At 32.6% G+C, this 22,398-nt stretch overlaps 1 protein-coding gene across 4 annotated transcripts in view; it reads left to right on the top strand.

The window, feature by feature from the left end:
• The window catches only part of LOC149079566 (ankyrin repeat and IBR domain-containing protein 1-like), a 33,174-nt gene that overhangs the window by 166 nt on the left and 10,610 nt on the right, over window positions 1-22,398 (top strand). For 3 of the 4 annotated variants that reach the window (XM_089240172.1, XM_089240171.1, XM_089240175.1), the window contains exons 1-14: window positions 1,795-2,052; window positions 2,678-2,873; window positions 3,930-3,986; window positions 4,949-5,074; window positions 6,599-6,649; window positions 7,234-7,351; window positions 9,357-9,565; window positions 13,199-13,287; window positions 16,203-16,347; window positions 16,878-17,050; window positions 17,473-17,561; window positions 18,284-18,414; window positions 19,805-19,939; window positions 22,246-22,332. In XM_089240172.1, coding sequence (XP_089096298.1) covers window positions 1,865-2,052; window positions 2,678-2,873; window positions 3,930-3,986; window positions 4,949-5,074; window positions 6,599-6,649; window positions 7,234-7,351; window positions 9,357-9,565; window positions 13,199-13,287; window positions 16,203-16,347; window positions 16,878-17,050; window positions 17,473-17,561; window positions 18,284-18,414; window positions 19,805-19,939; window positions 22,246-22,332 — 1,794 coding nt within the window. In that variant the 5' untranslated portion in view covers window positions 1,795-1,864. Of the gene's footprint in view, window positions 1-1,790; window positions 2,053-2,677; window positions 2,874-3,929; window positions 3,987-4,948; window positions 5,075-6,598; window positions 6,650-7,233; window positions 7,352-9,356; window positions 9,566-13,198; window positions 13,288-16,202; window positions 16,348-16,877; window positions 17,051-17,472; window positions 17,562-18,283; window positions 18,415-19,804; window positions 19,940-22,245; window positions 22,333-22,398 lie in introns of those variants that run through there. The other variant, XM_089240173.1, reaches the window with a different exon arrangement.

The following is a 22,398-nucleotide window of genomic DNA, read 5'->3' as shown; positions in this document are numbered from 1 at the left end:
TTTTGAATGACAATGATTGTTCCTACGAAATAATTTAATTAGTTACGCTTTTGATTTGATAACTTTTTGTTTCGTATAGAGAATTATTAATGATGTTGAGTTCCGGTGAAGTTTGGCTAACTTTTAATACATTTGAATACACTTGAAACTTTTTATACGTGAATCTATAATATTACTATAATTCAGCTTAATTAAGTTCAGTTAATTACAAGGAAAACTTCAATGGTAAATGTTCAAACTTGAGTGTTGGGGGGAACCCATCCTCTTTTCTTAAATTTGAGGAATTGTTGTTGTGTTTGTACAGGGAAATGTTTTTTATCATAAATATTGCACTGTATATATATTTTAGGTTTCAATCCATAGCTTATACTTACTGTACACACAGTGATTTTCCCTGTAATATCCAGATAGGCTTTATTATTATTTAGTGTCAAAAACTGACATGCATTATTTATTTTTATACCATACATCAAACATTTCAAAGAAATGTGGTGTGAATCGAAAAGTAATTTTATAATTGTATGTATAATTATGTATAGGGGAAAGACACAGATGTATGATATATTTATTGAAATACAGTGAAACTCTGCTGTATAACGATACCCAAGGGACCAGTGAAACATTATTGCTATAATTAAGCGGAGATGTTGTTTGAAAGATTGAACTGCTCATTAAACACAAAATGTAACAGTTAATTAAGAAGCAGCATTAGCACGGCATCATTTAAAGAAGGCTAGGCAATGACTCTCAGGTACACAGGCCAGTGTGATCTTCAGCGAAACCTCATTCGACATTCTTGCTGCTGCTACCGCAATGCCACTACATGTGCAACATACAGAGGGTAAAGAGATCATTACATTACAGTTATATTTCCAGCAAATATACATATAGATGGAATATATTAACACCATGACAAGTCTATCAGTACCACAGAATAATATTGTTATGTAGGTGATTATTGTTATTGATGAATTCCATGTGCCAAGTTGCCATGGTGACTAGAAAATCGATAATGCTGCCTGAAGTTTCTATATGCTATTTCTGAATTGGAGTCCATGGATAACGCAAAATTTTCTGATTTGATGGCAGTGTTTTTTTTAGCTTAGGAAACGATATAAAATCCTGGAAAAGTAAAAAAGACATCATTTAGGACTGTTTTTCTCCAGCAAAGACCATGTGGAAAAAAATTTAATGAACTACAATTTCATAACAAAATGTAATGGGAGTAAATGAAAGTGATTCTGCGGATACCTTACAAAGTAATCCAGTCCCACAGGTTGAAAAACACTTCTCTAATATGAAACATCTAACAAAATCATGTGAGGAAATTAAATGAATAAGTCATTTTTCCAAAGCAGGTAAGTATATTCTGCATCCATGTAGAAAAAAGTCTTATTTGTATTATGTTGCTGAATAATATCAAGTGTATCTTGCCTTTTTCACCCTGATCACTGAAATTTTACGTCTATATCTATATACCTATAATATCTTTTCATTAAAAATTAGTATTTGCAATTATTTTAATGATATGCAGGGTAGCAACTGGGGGGAAGGGGGAACAGGCAGGTCTGGTGCCCTGGGTGCTGCACTAGACGGGTGGGGCACTGGATTCATCCTTTAACTGCCCCTTCTACATTACAAAATGCACACTTGCTCTGCCTAACAAAGTATCTAGTTTCAATCCTGATGCAATGCATCAGATGAGTCAAGGAAATGTTAGTAATTTATCGGTGATATTTTGAATTTTATTTAATTGAGTTATTTATATAGAATTTTTGATTTTCTTCCAGCTTCTTGGCACATATCAAAGACCTGTCCAAGTGACTTTTTTTTGAATATGTAGATTGACTGACAAATTGCCACCATGGGCAGTTCTTCTAGTAAATTCCGCAGACATCTGTTGAACGGAGATGAATACGCAGCTCTCCAGATTTTTCAGAATACACCTGAATTGAGACAGAGCTTAGATCCGAATAGTTCATATGGTGAGGCATTCCAGCACAACAGTCCACTTCATCTGAGCGCCAAACATGGGATGAAACCATTACTAAGGTAGTGAACGGTTTTCAATTTTCAGTTATATTTTCTAATAGAATGTTTAATAAATGGTGATTAACTCATAGTTATACATATTTGACCGATAACCATTGATTATTACTTCTGGTATTTTTAGAATAATTGCAAATTGAGGTAGCACTTATGTTTTTGAAAATGTTAACTGGAGCTTGTAAAAACATTTAGGTCTAGATGTAGTGGGTTTTTAGTTCTAAAAAAATTATTTTTAACTGATGAGTTTTTGAGAAAATGCTTAGGTTATCCATGAATATTATTGAATTACTTTCAAGTAGTTCTTTGCATCGTATTTGAAGTATTTTTATTTGTGATGAGTAATTAAAGTGATAATTTCTAACAAATATTCGCCAGAATATGTGTTGGTAATTGTAGTCACAAAAGTTTTGACATGGGAGTAATTCGAGTTATGAGCAAAAAACTAATAAAATTCAACTTCTGAGTAAATATTTCATTTGTGAGCTTGGAACATTAAGAAAATTCATATACACTGTGTTTGCAAATATGCTTATGTTAATCTTGAAGATTATCATATTTTTTTCCACTGCATAGCATACATTAATATGATTTTTTTTAAATTCTATCTTTTATGATAAACCTTTTCCAGAATGTTTCTCAATGAATTGGGTGGAAATCCTAACAACAGAAATGCTGCTGGTGAAACATCTCTGCATTTGGCTTGCCAGGGTAAACATATGTGTACTCCATCCACACAAAAGAGAAGGCTGTCATGCATACAGGCAATACTACAATGGAAAGGAATAGATGGGTCAGACAAAGTGGACGTTGCTGCTGTTGACAGTGTAAGTTGATGCCAGATGCGAAATACAGATCAAGCTTTTTTGATCACTTCGACAGCCCAGTTCAGAAAGGCAGCAACTCAGAATTCTATGTTTCAAGATATTTGACATATTTATATTATATTTACGTTTTAAAGATTCACTTTGTATGAAACAATGAGAATCAACTCTGATTTAATTACAGTATAAGCACAATTGCGATTTGTTATGTTGCAATATGTAGAGGTATTTTCCACTGTTGTCATGGTATGCATAACTCAAAGTAATTTTCTGAGTTTTTTTTCTAACTGGGCCACCAATTTGCTTTATCAAATGTCTCATTAAATCTCAAAAATGTATCAGTAGTTCATGAAATGAAGAACATAAAAAAGGGACTAATATTTTAATTTCACTCTTAGTTTTATCGTATTTAAATAGGATCAGATGAATTACTGTAAAACCACTTTTAACAGACACCCCTCAGATGCGGTTCCCCCTCTTTTATGGCCAAATAATACTTTCCCTGTGTATAATAAAAGTATATTTTTCTAACCTGTAATTGATGGTCATCCCTTTTTTACAGACAAAAGTTTTGTCCCACCTGTGTCCACGGAAGAGAGGTTCTACTGTATTTCATTATTTGAACATTATATTGAAGTTGAATAGATGTCTGAATCTGTTTTTTCCCTTTCTCTAAAAATGTTCACTAAAACCATACAATAGTAACTTTGTCTTTAAAGTTAATACTAAAAATAACCATTTTGACATAAATAACGAAAAGAGAGGCAAAGTTCCCTGTAATTTTTATTTTTCCCCGTGTGGTAATAGTATAGCATATCACAAAAAACATTGCTCTTAGGTCAATGTATCACTTTTCATTGAATTGTTAATAATATCACTTTGACTAAAGATTTAATTTTGTGAATGTTAACTTGTGATTGGTTGAAATGTCACACAGAAGATTTATTGATATTTACAATGTAAAACAACGAACAGATTTTTAAAAAATATTAAAGGGTTCAGAAATGAATTTTTGTGTGAAGAATATTAGTTTAGATAAGATTTCTTATTACATTGCAGGAAGGAAATACGGCACTTCACAGAGCTGCACTAACAGGATTGCAAAAGTGTGTTGAGGTGAGTCTTGCATATGACATTTATGCTTGTTTTTCAGTTTGCTAAAAGCATTGTTTTTTAACCCTTTTGGGTACAGAGTTTTCTTTCTTTTTTTGGATTGAAGTAAAATATTTACATGTCCTGATTGCTGTATTCAAGTTGAAACTGTGTGTTACGTATGCTACTTTACTGCACACCAACTCCGGTCGCATATTGCCATATGGCATTATTCAACCAGTGGAGTTACGTGGGAAATGAAGGTGCCATCTATCGGTGGTCATCCCAGGCTCAGTAGGCAAAGAACTTTTACCTGATGTTCTTTGCCTGGATTCAAACCCGTGAACCTTAATGATAACCTTCATAGTGGAAGATGAGCATCTTACCACTGCACCACTCAAGCGCTGTGTTATGCTGGTCAATAGCAGAACGCAACGTTTTTCTCATCATTCTTTGTAATAGTGGACCTCTCAATATAAGAATCTATAGTCCTTTATTATGAGTCACCTAAAATGTGTATGTACCATAATAAAATTTTTGATGTGTGAAAATTTCTTTGAATAATAGTCAAAGAAGTTTTGTGAGGAATATTGTATAAAAATAATCATTTATTATGAAACTTTGAAGAATATTGATTGAAAAATGACCAAACATTATTCATGGACACCTTTCATTCTTCAAAAAATAACTTAATCATTTGGAAAAAATCATTCAATATTATTTTGCAGACTTGATTTCAAAGCATTTTTCTCGATATGAGTTATTAATTCATTACTGAAGTTTAAAGTGTCTGTAAAGGTAATTTCTCGGAGCTCTCTAGTTAAGTTGAGACTCTGGCTATCACTAGAATTTAGAAAAACCTACATGATGAATTAAAGTGTTTTAAGGGTTTTGTATTGGGTTGACAGTCTAAAGAATAATATTCATAGACCCTGATAATATGTAAAAAAGTATATGTTAAAACTTGTGGATTTTTTTCCTTTCAGCTACTGGTTGCACATGGTGCCCCATTGTTCACTGAGAATGAGGATGGTGAAACAGCTTGTGATGTGGCAGAAAAGAGCGGTCATAGAAAGATTGCAGAGTTTCTTGAGTCAAAGATGGTATTCTCAGTAAGTATTACAATTATTTATGACGAAATTTCATGGAAGAATGTGACTAACTAGGTTTGTTCTTCCATTTTTCTTGTTTAGTGTGCAATTATTGCATAAGAGATTGCCTTTTTCAAGTTTGAAGATTTTTGTATTTAATACATGTTGAGTTCTGACACAAATATTGCAGAGGGTGATAGAGCACAATATACAATGGTTATTATGTTAGGATTTTTATATGCCAACACACATCACAAAGAATAACCAGGCAAGGCAAAAGACAGTTGAACAAAAGTAGAATAATTAAGTTTTCTAGAAGGCCCACAATACTGAATGACAGAAAAATGATTCACTTTCTCAAGATTAAGGATATGGGGTGGGGGAGTACACAAAGAAATTGAGTGGGTTGAAGTTTCAACAAAGAAAGTGGGGACAAAAAAACTCATTTTATCATTTAAGCAAAAGTTTTCAAGTTGTTAGACTGGTGAGAATTATTACATAATATTCATATAATACATATTTGTTACATCAAGGTTTTTTGAAGGATAATTTTTCTGTGATCTATATTGAGGCACTTGGTAGCTGTGTAATTACAAGGATGAGTCATTAAGTAAGTCACAAATTGATATGATATATGTTAGAGTTGTAACAAATACTTAAAAAATTTTTTTAATAGATGACAGCACATTATTCATTTCACATCAGCTCGTAGCATTTGCACATATGTGTAATTTAGTTTCAAACTGGTGATGGTTCTAGATGATTGCAGGATAGAGGAACAGTGTGCTATTGTCTGATTTTTGTAGGCAATAAAGCTTGATGCAAAAAATATTCGCAAAGAAATATTTACGGTTTATGGAGGGAAATGTTTATTGCATAAAGCAGTGCACAATTAAGTCAAGAAAATTTCTCAAGGACACTAAAAAAATTTGTGACAAAAATCGAAGAGAGCATCCCATTTTGATTGAAACAGAACCAACATGATGCAACAGGTGAAGTAATTGATTTGGGCTGATCGACATATAGCTTTCCTAACACAGGATACAATTAAAAAATTTGGTTGGAAACTTCTTCAACATCCACTTTACAGCCCCCTAATTTAGCCCCAAACGATTTCCATCTCTTTAGTCCACCAAAAACCATCTTGGAGGCAAACACTTTGCAGATGATGAAGAGGTTCAAGATCAAGTCCTAATGTGGCTTAGACAGCAACCAAAATAATTTTATGCAGCTGGTATTGAAGCACTGATAAAACAATGGGATAAGTGCATAAATACTGGTGGAGAAATAAAAATAGTTTTGAAGTGATTATTAAGTTAATTTTTAATTATCTTTGGTGACTGACTTAGACTTGCCTACATATTATATTCACCTCTGATTTTACTGGTTTGGGTTCAGGAAAAGCATGATAGCATAATTGCTGAGAATTGGCTTTAAACCGTTGGCTGCTGCGTAATTAGTTCTTGTCTGTGTGAATGATTGTGGTACAACAAAAATGATTTGTTAGTAATTGTTTTAAAAACCATGTTCATTCCTCTTTTGCAGACTCAGTCTGCAGAGTCATCGTCCGATTCATATCTATTTGGCGAAACTGAGGTGAGTACTATTCTATTTCTTTTCTCACAACTTTGGTGGTTTTTAAAAAAAATGTCTGACTTTCACAGAGTTCTGGTAAATTGCCTAATTGATTTAATATGAATTCATTACAATTGAAACATACCAATTATATTTTTTCTCCATCATTCAAATCCAATTAAACACAGTCACTGCTCGATTGTATACATATGAACTAGTCTTTTCATCTTAAATATTATGTATAATTTCCCTTTGAACGTCTTTCTCATTTACAAACTAATTGTTCAAGTTCATGAAAATAAGAATAGACTTTATAGCAGTTTTCCAATTTCATTATCTGTCTTAAAAATCATCTAGTATAATACTTGATAATCTTAAAATAATATAATTCATTTTCATCGACAGAGGAAAATTTATGGTTTTGCCTCCTTTCTTCTGTTTTAGTCTTTAATTTTTTTGACCACCCGTTCCCCCTACACTATATTTTGTTAAAATCTCAACATTTTATCAAAGTTATTTGGGTTGCCAATATTTTATTTCTTTATGAGTTTTTGGTTCAATTGTTTTGATGTATTTACAACTCTGATAGTTTATTATTATTTTAGGTTTTCAATGGTCTTCGTGCTCAAGACTTGCAAGAAGCAAAAGACCAGCTTTTAGTAGAAACGTCCGATATGTTGCATGTTCCTTTGTTCACTGCAGAAGTACTGTTGAGAAATCATGGTAAAATGAATAACGTTATTACACAATTTTTCAAGTTAATTTGATGTTCATAACAATCACATGTTCACATAATGGTTTATGTTCACTTTTTTTTTTGATTTCTCATTTAAAATAAGTGTCTTGATGACAAACTATTTAGTTACATCAGAATCTGACACTTCTGCTTGCCATCAACATGTATTACGAAATTTGATTTCATTTTTTTCCCTTTTTCTTGATTCACTCCACCTTGATACTCAATCAAACTACACGTGTGTATTATACATGTTTCATGTTTGTGCATTTTTTAATATTTTTTGCATATTGGCATGTTCAAGCTGAATAATTTCTTGTAATCACACCAATATGGTCCATGAGATCCCACGGTGATTCTGACAGTTATTGATGTGTTGTTATATGTCATGATTTAAAAGAGAGAGAAAAAAAATCTTAAAGGCTTGTGACACATGCATCCTGTTTTAATAATTTAACTCTTGAACTGCGCAATTAATAAATTTGGTTTTTAATCTTGTTTCAGATTTCCCTAATTTGAAATCACAGGTGCATATATTGCCAATACCAAATTATTCTGAGTATTTTATATACAGTAATCCCTTATTATATCACCCATGTTGAACGATGAGGAAAAAGCCTGATATTGAGAGTGTGATGTAACCGACAACTTTTATCTATGTTTTAATAAAAGGTGCAGAATATTCGAGAACATAATATAGCAAAAAGGTTTCAGTATTTAAAATATTATGTAAATTGATTATTTTGTACACTCATTTCAAACCATCTGGCTGCCTAATGATGAGCATACTCATCTTATTACATCGGTCCCATCTTACTATGAGTAAAATATCCTTCATATACACCCTTTGTTTACATATCACAATGAAATTCATTTATTCTACAACAAAATTTAACTCTGATACAGTTAAATGAGCATATTTGTTGCAGATATAAAATGGTGAACTAAACTGTGAAACCTGGGTATAGCAATACTGTCTATAATGATAAAAAAAAACCCTGCCTATAACAATATTTTCTTTGGTCCTGGCAGAAATTCGATAGGAAATAGCACTAATGCTTAAACTGTCTGAAACGATAACTTGTCTATAACAATATTTTTTCTAGGTCTCTACAGTATTGCTATAGACAGTTTTTTCTTTATTTTGAAAATTTTTTTGACATAAATGGAAGGAATTAATATTTATTATTTACTTATATCCTTTGATTACTGTGTAAAAGAATAATTAGACTGATAACTAACGATTATAGCCCTCTCACTAGAACTTTTCCATTCTCTAAATATTTTGCCCCTTCAACATCTCTCTATTTCTTTAAGTCAATAGTTGTTTTATTTAAAAAACATTCTTTACCTCTGAACATTTTTTGTTCTTCTGCAAGAATCAACACCTCTATTTACTCCCTAGAATCTATAAAACAATTGGTAAGAAACACTTTTCATATCTTGTCCAAAATTCTATAACTCTACCTAATCAACTTCTTAACAAGAATACTTCATTACTAGCCTTTAAAAAAAAAGAAAAAAAAAATGCTACCTGTTTTCAATAAATAATATTGAAGAGTTTTTAGGTTAATTTTCCCTTCTATAACTATTTTTCTCTCTTACTATCACACATGGACCTACTTAATATTGAAATGATTTTTTCTACAATCTTAATAATATCACCACATGCCTGCAGCCAACATATGATCTATTAATTCATACTGTGTTTACTTTTGTTTTTTCTTTTCTGTATATACATGTTGTGTTAATTTATTTACTTACATGATTCACATACCAAATTGTAATTTGTGATTACTAGTAAAGGCTATTTGGCTTCTTGGTAATTCCCCTCCCCCTCCCCCCATTTTTCTGTATATTCCACATTTCCCACTAATAAAGTGTTAATATTGTGGGGAATATTACACAATGTATTATCAGTTTTTCCACCAGTGAATTTTTTTTTGAGTAAGAAAAATTAATTTTCATACATTTTTTTTTTTCAAATAACAGAATGGTCTAGACAAAGTCTATTAGAAAGTTGGATGAACAATCCTGTTGAATGTTGTGAAGAAGCTGGAATTTCGCCACCAACTAGTGCTCTTCAGTTTTCTATATCTAACAACAGTCTGAAGTTATCTTGTGAAAAAGTCCAAGAGGAATATCAGAACAAGTCCTTAAATAGTCCAGCCAAAATTGTGCCTTTACAAGAAGAAATTACGGTATTTCATTGTGTTATTTATTTAAAAAAATTTTAATGAAAATATTTAATTTCTTTTCAGACAGGCATTAATTTTTGTTTCTTTAAAGTATTCTTAGTAGTAATTACAGTGGAAATTTGCATAACTAGCAAATATTTTGAAAAAATTTTGACTTGGTTAACGAGTGATGATTCGCATTACGAGCAAAAATTTTGCGCTTTGTTCATTTATTTTCATGTTATCACAACTGAGCTGATGATTTTTTGCTTCTGCCCACACGTGTTATGGAATTGTGGATAATATTCTCCCCTAAAGTCTCCAGTAAGTGTGCCTCATTCGGAAAATTAACACACATGAATGTGAATATTTACAATGCAAAACTAGATGTAGCATTGTAGCCATGCGTACGTGCACTTGAAGTTTTTTTTTCTCCAAATTTTGCTTGGAGAGAACTGTGGGATTTCGATTTGAATTATTAAACATGACTTTGAAGGGCTAGCTCATGAACAGGAGCCACTACTTGTCAGAGATTGTGTGATTACCATGGACTGGGAGTGCATGAGGATGACATTCAAGACCTAGTGGTGAAAAATGTGTAGGAGTTGATAATAGATGAAGTGTGTGATGGATTTCTTTTGCATGCACATCCTCATCTGAGGAAGAGAAGGAAGGAGATGTCCCTCTCGCCTAAAATGAGATTAGAGAGATGTGTAGAATATGGGGATCTGTGCAAAACTCTGTAGAAAAGAACCACCCAAATAAAACTGTAGCAGTGTGCGTACAATGAATCTGTTCAACGAACACTGCAATTTCACATTTCCTAGAAATCCTAAAAAAGAGGCAAAAGCAAGTACCATTGGATAAAGCTCTTTTTGAAAGTCATGCAAAAAAATAAGTTTGCAAACAACAAGGAGTCTGTAAATCTGTCTATCTCTAAAGTCTGTCCTAAATGATAGTGAATGCCATTTTTATTAATCATTTTTATGTGAATGAATAATTGTGGAGCAAATTATCAGAGTTTCTATTATTTCCTATGGGGAAGTTTGATTCGAATAATGAGCTATTTGGATAATGAGCACATTAGCAGAATGAATTAAGCTCGTTAACCGAAGTTCCACTGTATTACTATATATAGCACAGTTGAAGCAATTAATTTATATAAGTGTACAACTACATTTCTGGGAATTAGAAAAACTCAATCCTTATTTCACAATAGAGCAGTTGCTATAAATCTTCCTTGAAAGTTTCATTCACTAATATGTATATAGTGTATTCTAGTGTTTGAAAGCTTTTATTTCATGGTATTTCACATTTTGTAATGGCTTCTTTCCTTTCAACTGTTTGTTTATTGTTTTGACAATTAAAAAACTTTCCATATGATTGATAAATCTTGGCACATTCACATCAGGCTATTTTTTGTAAAACTTTCATATAAATTGGTGGTATTTCAGTGATATAAATATATTTCAACATGTGTATTGAAACTGCTATAATTATTTCTGTAATTAATAACTATTGTAATTATGTAATGCAAACATATGTACTAACAAAGACAAGAATGTACCACTAAAAATTCATAATCCTATTATCTAAGAATTTATTAAAAAAGCGTACACATCTCAAAACGCAAATTTTCTTTTCCCGACTAGAACAGTATTTTTTTAAAAACAAGAATTTTCGTTTCTTGATGCAAATGTGTTAACGAGTATGAGGCCCAAGCATTCTCTGGGACTGCTTTTATTATTTTAATAGAAAACCAAATTAAAAAAAATGAGATGAAAAAAAAAAATAATGTATGCAGATTGTATAAAGTAATATAGCAGGCTTGTATTTGGTATAATTAGAGTGAAAAGTGATGTTCAATTGCAGTGAAACCTGTATAAAATGAAAGGTCAAGAGACCGAAATTATTTTCCTTTCCAGACAGGTTTTAGTTTCATAAAGGTGCACATAAAAATATATGCACCGATTTATTTCTATCGTTTACACAACTTGAGTTTTGAGAGCAACACCCTAACTTCTATAAACTAATGAGTGTTAAACAGAGACACGCATATTATCATTTTGAATTTTTTCATGTTTGCTGTTTCAAATAGCTACACATTTGAAATTTCATATTTAATGCTCAATATAAAATTTTTTCGAATGAACACTTCGAATGAAAGTAATAGAATGAACACTTACTTTTGTCAAAAATTAAAATTTTTTAATGCAATGAAACTTTTTAATATAATGATATTATGTGGACCAAGAAAAATATCATCGTAGAGGGATTATCGTTACATCAAGAAGCAAAATTATCCTTGGGTGTGATCAAATTTATGATGTTGTTGTCATCTTTTCTACATCCACACAGTTAATACCATCAGAAAATTCATTCGCCACAAAAAAATGTATTTGATTAATTTATTATAAAGATTCACTAAGATGCATTGCCCTTGTATAGAAGTTCACCTCATTGCACTTTCATGCCTTACACAAAAAGTACCAATATCAATAACTTGCTTCAGCTTTCAGTTATTTTTTAGAGTAAAATATTGATGTTATCAGATGCCTTCAGAAGAAGGGAAACAAGTGACAAAGTTAAAATTAAATTCAAAACGATTTTGAGCAAAATATAAAAAAATATCCTTTTATAGCGATTTCAAAAATCTCCTAAAAATGTCATAGAACAATTTATCGTTGCAAGGGATATCGTTATATCAAGTATCGTTGTAGTGAGTTTTCACTGTATTTAAAAATTTAGAAATTTGATAACTTTTTAAAAAGTGATAATGAGATCAACAGCCAATAACGTTTGTGAAAGAAAGATTCTGCATATCTGTAACACTTAAATTTTGATTTTTTTACGCCTCTATGACCTCCATTTTTGTGTTAAAATTCAATACACGTTTCTTGTTGCTGATGGCCATCTCTACACTAAATAGAAATCTCTGCCGTAGCCAAAACACGGTATTGCTAAATTATGAACAATATCAATATCGAACTTCATCTCCCTTGCGTATTGCTCTCCCAAAATTATCAAACTTTTTCCAAGAAATGGGAGTGTTTTCTAACAAAAGTCACCACTTCTATCATAAATGAAATGCTAAAAAAGCTTTTACTAAATTTTGAATAGTAAATCTGCTTTCTCTCAAGCCCGACCCCCAGAACCAGTCAGATAGATAGATAATAAGCATTCATTGTTTTTGCAAGAAGTGAAAGAGTTCGCCTAACAAAAGGATGATCAGAACTACATAATTTTCCTCTCATCCGAAGGACAAAAACTTGTACTTGGACAAAAATTCCTTCCGTTTTAGCAGGTTTTGTATCTACAAATAGACTAAATATGTCTTCTGTTTCCACGTTAGACAGTTTCTGTCTTAAAGAGGTTTCCTAATATTGAAAAAGCGTTAATTATTCTCTAGACTACATATTTGTTCTGCTTAAGACAAGTTTCCATCTCATACAGTGTCTTAGACAGATTTCACTGTATTTTTCTTTTTCATTTGGGTCAAATGGTTTCATGTAAGCTTTATTGTGATATTGCAATATGTTTTCTTTTAGCAACTAGAAAGGTTACAGAAAAATTGTGTGATACTAATTTTTAGTTTTCTTCCTTCAAAATTTTACACCCTTTCACGTTTTTTTTATAAACTTTATTTTTCTTTTCCAGTGTGTCATTTGTACTTCCAACATTCCAATAGAAGAAGATCCGGTCCAAGTCCCCTGTAGTCATATTTTTTGTAGAAGTTGCTGGAAAGAGTAAGCATTTTATTGTAAATCACCATTCATTTCATACTTTTTTCCCAAAGTAACAAATTATGGTGTCTTTGTTTCTTACATTAAAATTATTTTGGAGGAGGGTGGGTGGGTGTATTTGCTATTATAATTTTTTTCAATAATCCTTTGACAGAAATTACCAAGACAGAAATTTGACTTTATAGTGGGAGGGGGGGGGGGGGGCAGGGCAAAGCAGGTACTACGTACCCGCATGAGCTTCAACCAGCAGATATAAAGTATATGAACTTCACAAATTCAACGCAAAATTAGGGGGTTTGTCCAGCCGAAATTCTAGTCAGTTCTTTTGACCCTTTACAAATTTCGAATCTCAAAAACAGTCCCTTTACAAAATACAAATTAACAAAATCATTAATTTTAAATTCAATTTCTTTCCTACAAAATTTACTAAATTATTTTGCTTCCCACAAAATTACTTTTCACAAAACCGGGCCCTATAAAAATGTTTGGACAGATCCCTGAAAATACAATTTATTGTTCTTATAACCAGTGCTGGACGAATTCAAAGTGCCAGGTCACCATGGTGACTAAAAAATTGGGATTGATGCATGGAATTTTCTATATGTAGTTATTAAATTGGAGTCAAGACAACACTAAATTTTAGGAATTCATATTAGCATACCTATCAATGGGGGGGGGGGGAGGGTTATATCTTGGAAAAGTTCAAAGAAATATTATTTTAAAACTGTTTTTCTATGAAAAAGTTTTTGACTCCTAAAAAATTTTCTGGCATCTAGATTTTTGTGCAATTTTTCAAGCCCTGCTAATAACGATTACACCATTGTTCTAAGGCAGTGATTTTTTGCAGTTTGCAGATTCTTTGGCTAATACAATTAATGACCCAGACTTCTTTTGAGAATAATATTCAGTACATAATATGAAAATCAGGAGTTAATTGTTTTGTCATACAAGCTCACGGACCCACTTAAGTCTTCCCATGGAGTTTGTGGGCCCCTGGTTAAGAACTCCTGTTCTAGGATTATTGTTTGGATATCAATTGGACTGACAGGATTTCAGGGGCCAGTGATTTTTCTGAGGCCCTTTTAGGCAAATTCTTGAAAATTTCAACCATATCTCATTTTTGTGAGACCCCTCTTCTCTTGAGACCGAGGTAGGCCCATGCCTTAAGATGGCACTGGGTGGGACCTAGAATCCTGGTCTACAAGAATACTCCCCAATGTGGAAGTTCTGATTCTACTTATCCATATTTTAAGGTTGTTTTTAAATATAACCAGTTCCACCTTCAAGCATGGAGCCCACTTGGGCATGATCTGGAGGCCTCAAGTGGGTAAGGGCGAAAATTTTTATGTTGTTTATCTTGATTTTCAGAAGGCATTTGATCGAGTTCAACATGATAAACACTTGAAGTGTTTACACAAGATTGGGATTAGAGGCAACTTGTTGAATTGTATAGAATCGTGGTTAAGCGATAGGCCACAACGGGTTATGGTGAACGAGGAATTTTCTGATTGGACAGGTGTTTCAAGTGGATTATGTTAGGAAATGTCCTTGACCCCATACTTTTTTCACTTTTTACTGATAAGCTTGATCAGGATATTGATGGGATTGTTAGCAAATTCGCAGATGGCGTGAAGCTAACAGTGGAATCAAAGTGGTTAGAAGTTGCTCCAGACCAACTTAAACAGGATTGCAGCATGAGCAAATGAATGTAGCATGTCTTTTAGCATTGAAAAGTGTGTAATTACTCATTTTGGTTTGAACAATCCACGCTTCACTTGTGAGTTGAATCGTGCTATATATATATATTCTGGATGCAACTAGTGTCACCAATCTGGATATTCTTATTGATGAGCAGCTTAGGTTTTCTGAATATTGTTCAGAGGTGATCAAAAAATCAAATAGAACGCTGGGTTTCATTCTCAAAAGGGTCTCTTCGCGTTCTCTTAAAGTTATTCTTCCACTTTTCCAAGGATTAGTTTGACCTGCACTGAAGTATGCCCTAATGTTTTGAAGACCATACCTACTAAGGAACATAGACTTGGTTGAGGGTGGGGGCTGTAGAGAAGAGCAAGTGCTCTTGTTGGCACACAAGGCTTGAGCTATGAAGAAAGATTCAATTTCTTGAATATATTTACATTGGGAGAGGGCAGATGTTGGGGGAGGGGAGAAATATGTTGAAGCGTTTAAAATTTTCAATGGGTTGGATAAAATGGATCACATGAGTTAAATACATCGTCAATCAACTGCTTCGATGAGGGGGCACCAGTATCGAGTGGTAAGGGATAATTCTAGGTTGTGGTGTTGCAGGGAGTTCTTTTCTAATAGGGTTGTGAATAAATGGAATAGCTTACCCCCGGGGTTGTGAATTCTAACATGATTGACATGTTTAAAAAGAAATACGATAAACATATTAGGATAAATCGAGATGCCATCCGTACTTAGATGAGACAACCATAATTTTTTATGGACAGTATATTTATATTTTATAATAATTATTGGTTTTTTTTATTGCTCTTATTGGGTGGTTGTATTTTTGATATAGTTTAGATATACATGACATCAATAGTTTTTATGGACATCTTTGTTCAGCCACCTCTGTTGTGGCCTTTGTATTTGTATTTATGAAACTGAAATCTGGTCAAAATTTTCTAGTGTAAGCATGTAAATTGTGAAGGCACAAGTTTATAGTCAAGTAAAGGGGAGGGGGAACTCAGAAAAATAACTTTGCTTGAAAGCACCATGACACTCTTAAAATGGCCATAAATACAACCTCTGGAATATCACAGGGTTATATATATTTTTCTTCAATTTTTTTTTTTTCTGTTTGATGTTTTGATTCATTGATTATGTTGCAAATTATGAAATAGAATTACTTTAAAAAAATTTCATTTTATTTTGTTCAAAAATTGATTCAACAGATATTTGACTGTGAAGATAAAAAAGGGTGATGCTCATAACATACTTTGTCCGGCTTATGCTTGCCATTACTTGGTCCCTGTAGATGTGATAGAACATGTGGTTTCCCCTGATTTGGTCAGAAGATACCTGCAATTTGATATTGAGGTAAGGCATAACAAAATGTGTATGCTGTAGTACATCTATATGTATATATCTTCCTACCATACCAGAATCAGTACTGGGGCATTTCCAAATTACTAGAAAATTATTTTCTGAAGGTTAATAGCACTTTGAAATGAATTTTACACTTTGAAAAGTTTTTTCTCAATCTTAACAACAAACAGCTTCTGATTTTCAGATTTTCATCATTGTTTTCTTACATTTCCACGTTTATTAGTGAGCTATAAACAATTGTGCATTTTATACACACTTATTTCTACATCCTCAAATCCATCAGATTTTATCATTATAACTATATCATGTCTTAATTTCCCAGACCATTTTCGATTTTATTTTATTCGTGCCATCATTAGAATCAAATTTCAGACTGAATTTTACAGGTTTGCGATGTTTTAAATCAACTTTTCAAAATCTTGTTGTAGCAAAAATGTGTAAAGTGAGGGATACCTGTATCTTTAAAATGCAAAACTGTCAGGGAAAGGGACAGTATTTAATTTTTTCTTTTTTTCCCCCAGGCCTTTGTGGAGACTAATCCCAACATCAAATGGTGCCCATATCCTGGTTGTGGTCGAGCTGTTAAATTGCCAGAAACTGAAAGTGTATCTCTAGAAATTCTTTCTCTGACTGGGAGTCATCAACTTGCCGTTTCACATTCTGTTGACTGTGGCAATGGCCATTACTTCTGCTGGTGAGCATCATTGGTTTGAAATAGAGTTATTCAAACTTTTTGCTAAAGCAGTCAGCTTTTGAGCTCTTAAAGTGTACATATGCCTTCCCAGAGCTTCATATATGGACACCTCTCCCATGCTTTACTTTGTTCTTTTACAAAATAGTATCTTAAAATAAGCTTGTTATGGAATAGTTTAAAATATTTAGAAAATTTTAAGCTACTCCTGGGGAAAACTTTGATGCCTCCCAAGTCTGAAAACAATTATTTCAGAAAAATCAAACAGGTTTTTATTTTCTCTGCATAGAGTAAGAAAAAATAACATTGAACCATTTTGAATCTTCGAATCCAGCAAAGTTTACCCTAGCCTTTATCTGAAGAATGGAAGTGTACTTCACAATAATATGGAATTATATATGTATATTTTTCTATTTTTAAAACAGGGAATGTGCTGGTGAAGCACATGCTCCATGCAGCTGTGAAAAATGGAATGAATGGCATGAAAAAATTGCAGAAATCAAACCTGAACAGAGTATATGATTTCTCTTATTATTTGGTTATTATTTTCAGTGTGGGAGCTTTACCAATTTCAATAGTGTAATTAACTATTTTTAAAGTGATATTTTGATTAACAACTCAAACATTCTGATTCAATTTTTGACATCAGTAGCCTCGTTTACTCAGACAAGATTGTCAAAGTAAAGGTGTTCTTTTTGTCTTAATATTGAACCCACTTGACAACTTTTTCTCCTTGTAGGAAGGGGTGAGGAAAGAATACTAAAATTGTATCTCTCTTTTTTTGTGTACATGTATATAGGTTCAAATCTCCTTAGGCATGTGGAATACTGAGCAGAAAAACCAATTTTGTCTTCAAAGTGATGTCTAATCATTGAAAAGATGTGCCATAGGGAATTGCTATTGACTAGTGATGATATTGATGTCACACTTTGCTTAAATATGGTCGATGAACCATCTTGGGATATCTGGGAGCTCTAATACATTTTTCCCCCCTAATATGTAGAATGAAGAAAAATTGTTTGACATTGTAGTACCATGAATGACGAAAAATTGTTAGGCCTGATAGTACCATATAAATGAATTTAATGCAAAAATCCCTATTGCCCACACCAGCTTTTTTTACTTCTCATTTGAACAGGGTTTTTGTGGATTGAAAACTAATTTAAGCTAAGATTTTATGTGCTCTGTTACATTTTGTCACATTTGCATCCTCAATATTAATAACTTTTCCTACAGTGAGAGATGCTTGTTCAGATACTGAAAATGCTGCCAATTGGTTGTGGATGGTCACTAATTCTAAGCCATGCCCAAACTGCAAGTCTCCAATTCAAAAGAACGAAGGTTGCAATCATATGAAATGCACAAAAGTAATTTTTTTTCTTCATAGTTTTTTTGGAACATTAATATTGTCTTGAATACAATTAAATACATTAGAACCTTGATAGCTTAACACCCCAAGGGAATAGAAAACATGTGCACTGAAACAGATGTCAAGTTAGGGAGATTACATTCAATCTCACTCTTAATAATTTTTAAATATCATTTGTACACCTCAGATACCAATATATATTGGAATAATTGGACATTCCATCATCTATAAATTTACAAAAGGTTTTTGGTCAGAAATTTTCTATGAAAAGTTTCTGCATAGAGAAGAATTCTGAGTTAGGTGAAAAAAAAGCAACATATTTTGATTGGATTGGATTTTAATTTTTTTTTTGGTGCAAGGACCAAACTGCGCAAAAACAAATGACCAACTGAGAATAACATATTTTTATTGCCTAAATATCTGTTTGTGAATTAGAAGTGCAAGATCAAAATAAATAAAATCTTTCCTCTTCTGAATTGAAAAATTTAAAATCTTGCTTTCTCAATTGAAAAATTTAAAATCTTGCTTTCTCAATTGAAAAATTTCAATCTTGCTTTCTCAATTACCTTTTTCCTCACTTAAAAAATCCCAAGATTATCCACACCAATCTATTTTTCTTGTAGTCTACTGGTCAGCCACTGTGCAATTGTGTGGGGTCAGTGGTCCTTGTTGTCTAGGTCCTGGGCTGGGCTGAACCTGCTTATTGGAGGACCCAGGTTCAAACCCCTATTGGCTGCATTGTAGTGGTCAACTGAAGTGGTTTTTCTGTAGTTTTCCAACTTTGAGGCATAAATGCAAACCCAGCTCCCATTTGAAGAAAGTCCCTCTCCTCTGAGAGCAGGCAGAACTCCAACATACTTAGATGACATGAAAATTCAAGCAACTTTGCTTTAAAATATGGAAGACAGATGGCAAACACCAGCAAGAACACAAAACATACACAACTCTGACAGCATGAATATGTTGAGAGCCACACACACTCAGAACATACATTTTTGCATGTACTAATTTGTCGGAAATTCTGCAGAGGAATGTGTACGAGTTGCATGTATGGTTAAGTAGTAGTGGGGGTTCACAGGTCAAGTTTCTGATTCGAAACAGCAGGAAGTAGGAGAAGTAACCCTAATTTTCAATTCATGGATGAAGCAAGATGGTGAACCCCCCCCCCCCCCCCCCATTGAATTTAGTATCAGCCAATCATGGGAATAAGGAATTTTGAGTTATTCACATGTTGCATTATCACAGTCTAAAAATAAAATTTTATAGCTTATAAAAAATCTTGAGGAAAGATTCAGGAAAAGGCATTGCATTTTTTGAATGGTAAGAGATTATAAGTATTACATCAGGTTACTTATACTGATAGTTTAACATTTTTTCTTTTGTTTCAGTGTAAGTACGATTTTTGTTGGGTGTGCCTAGAATCGTGGAAAAAACATAGTTCAACAACAGGTGGTTATTTCAGATGTAATCGTCTTGAAGCTGTTCAAATAGCTGAAAACAAATCAGGAGCTCTCATAAGCAAGGTAGGATTTTCTTTGTGCTGTTAATGGTTTTTCTTTTTAAAGTACTAGAAATATGGTACTGAAGCGAGAGAGAGAAGGTAAGAGTAACGAAAGTTTAATGCAATCAAGTCTTGATTCATTTGATTATTTCATTCATTATTTCATTGATTAAATTCATGTGATAAATTCTCGAAACATAATTTACATTAATAATAAACAATGGTATAAGAAAACACACTTCTTTTTGATACCATGATTAACGTTTCTGCAAGAGCATATAATAATCACAAAAAAAAAGAAAAAAGATGAAAGAGTGCTGTAGTAAAGACTAGAGCAACCTTTTTCAACCTTTCAGACATTTCTGGCCAAATTCAACCTTCCCATAAAACCAGCAAGCCACCATACTAACTGTGGTAATTAGAATTATAAGATGGAATTTTTAGATTCAAAATGGCAATGTACTGTGCAGTGGCCTCTTAATGGATTGGCCAACACAGCCCTGGGGGGGGGGGGGGGGAGGGGTCTGAAATAATTGAAGACTATTATTTGTTTTAAAATTATTGCTTTTATTAATTTTAAAATTATTTGTAATTCTGTAATTACTTTGTTCATTAGTTCTGAAATTATTTCTTTTGAAAACTACTCAAATTATTTTTCTTCATTAATTATTTTTAAGCATTTCTGAAAATTGTTTAATTATGTATGCTCACTTTTCCCTCCCAGTTTACTTTGAGACCAGATGTTCGGCAACTCAACTGCAATGAGGCATTCTGCTTCAAACAGAATAATGAGATAACACATTATATCTTTCAGAATAATTATAAATCATTTTAGAATCATAATGTATGATTCTAGAATCATGGTATTTGATTCAATGATGAAAGTTCTGCTTTTGTATATAGCACACCTGAACACTGAGATATTAAAACTAAGTGCCCTAAAAAGTAGTTGGGTCTACCAAACTTGTCAAGATGGCCCCGGTAAAGCATCAACGCTAATTGTAATGGAATGCTGGCATAAATTTTTTAATTTAATCATTTTTCAGTGTTTTTTAGCTATTTCCTGAAAAATGGTTGGAGGGCAAAGACAAAGTTCTGGTGGCTACACTTAGCCCATGGGCCATGTATTGAAGACCCTTGCTCTAGAGCATTTGCTTAACACTCCAGAAAATATATGCTTGAAACTGAATATTTTTTTGTCAAGGCCAAAAACAAGGTCTTTCGCAAACTAGAAGACTGGTTCTAAAAGAGAACAATGATATCTTATTTCTGTGCTGAAGACTTTTATTTGTTTTAAAATTATTGCTTTTATTAATTTTAAAATTATTTGTTAATTCTGCATAAGATTAGGCTGCATAAGATTAGTGTGTGCTATAAGCTGTTTGCTAGCTGGTCATCCACAAAATAATTTAAATAAATGACTAATAAGAAATACAGAAGCCAAATATATTGTCACATAACAGTTTCAACATTTTTTTATTACTTTGGTTGCTCTTGCAAGAGTTTATGCAATATACTGTATTTTTGAAACTGCTGACAGAGTGTTAGTTACATGGTAAGTCAGCTCTGTCTGAAAAAATCTATGTAAAGCATGGCCCCCCACATCTTGTGGGGGAAGCCATTCTCCCACACAGGCCAAGGTTTTTCACTGGTATCTGTGATAGTGAATCTAAGTGTAAATAACTTCTAATGGCTAAACTAAAAACTAAGATTTGTTTTGGGCCCCAAGTCTGAAGCCCTGCCAGCCCCTTTTCTTGTGGAGGCCATGATGTAAAACAGCATTCTTCAATGACTGCGGACCACATGAAAGCTGTTGAAAATTTCACCAGCCAAAACCGGATAAATGAAAGAAATCATTTGAAGATAAAAAACATAATAAATGGGAGAAATAACTTGCAGACTGAAATAACTAAATAAATGAATTGGAGAAATAATTCATGGACTGGCAAAAAATACATGCAAGGAGAAGTAATGTGCAGACCAGCACAAAATAAATACCATAAATTGGAGAAATATTTGCAGAGGAGAAAAAAATAATTTGAAATAATTAATGGGCTGACAAAAATACACAATACAGAAGAGATAATTTGCAGATCAACAAAATATATTAAATCTCAAACTATTTAGCGGCTTTATGAATTGAGTGAAAAAGCAGTTGAACACTGATGTAAATCAACTTCAGTCAGAAAAAATGAATATTTCAAATATATTCATTTATATTCAAATATATTTTATATTTTATATATTCAAATATATTTTTTTAAGGAATTTATTTTCTCGTTTTATGTGATTCACATGTTGTATGATTTGTGGATTTTTCTATCACAGGCAGAAGCTCATAACAAGGAAATGCAAGAACTGAAGAAATTCTTGGATTTTTATTCACGATTTCAATGGCATGAGAGCAGTTATAAAGTGAGCAGAAATTAATCTTTTGCTCAATTGCGATAAAGTTATTGATTTTTCTAAAGATAATTTATT

The sequence above is a fragment of the Pholcus phalangioides genome, unplaced genomic scaffold (genome assembly GCF_987345545.1).
Source record: "Pholcus phalangioides strain wild (caught in Gottingen) unplaced genomic scaffold, Ppha-v1.0 ptg000012l_1, whole genome shotgun sequence".
NCBI classification, from domain to species: Eukaryota; Metazoa; Arthropoda; class Arachnida; order Araneae; family Pholcidae; genus Pholcus; species Pholcus phalangioides.
This window is presented reverse-complemented; position numbering and strand designations above follow the sequence as displayed.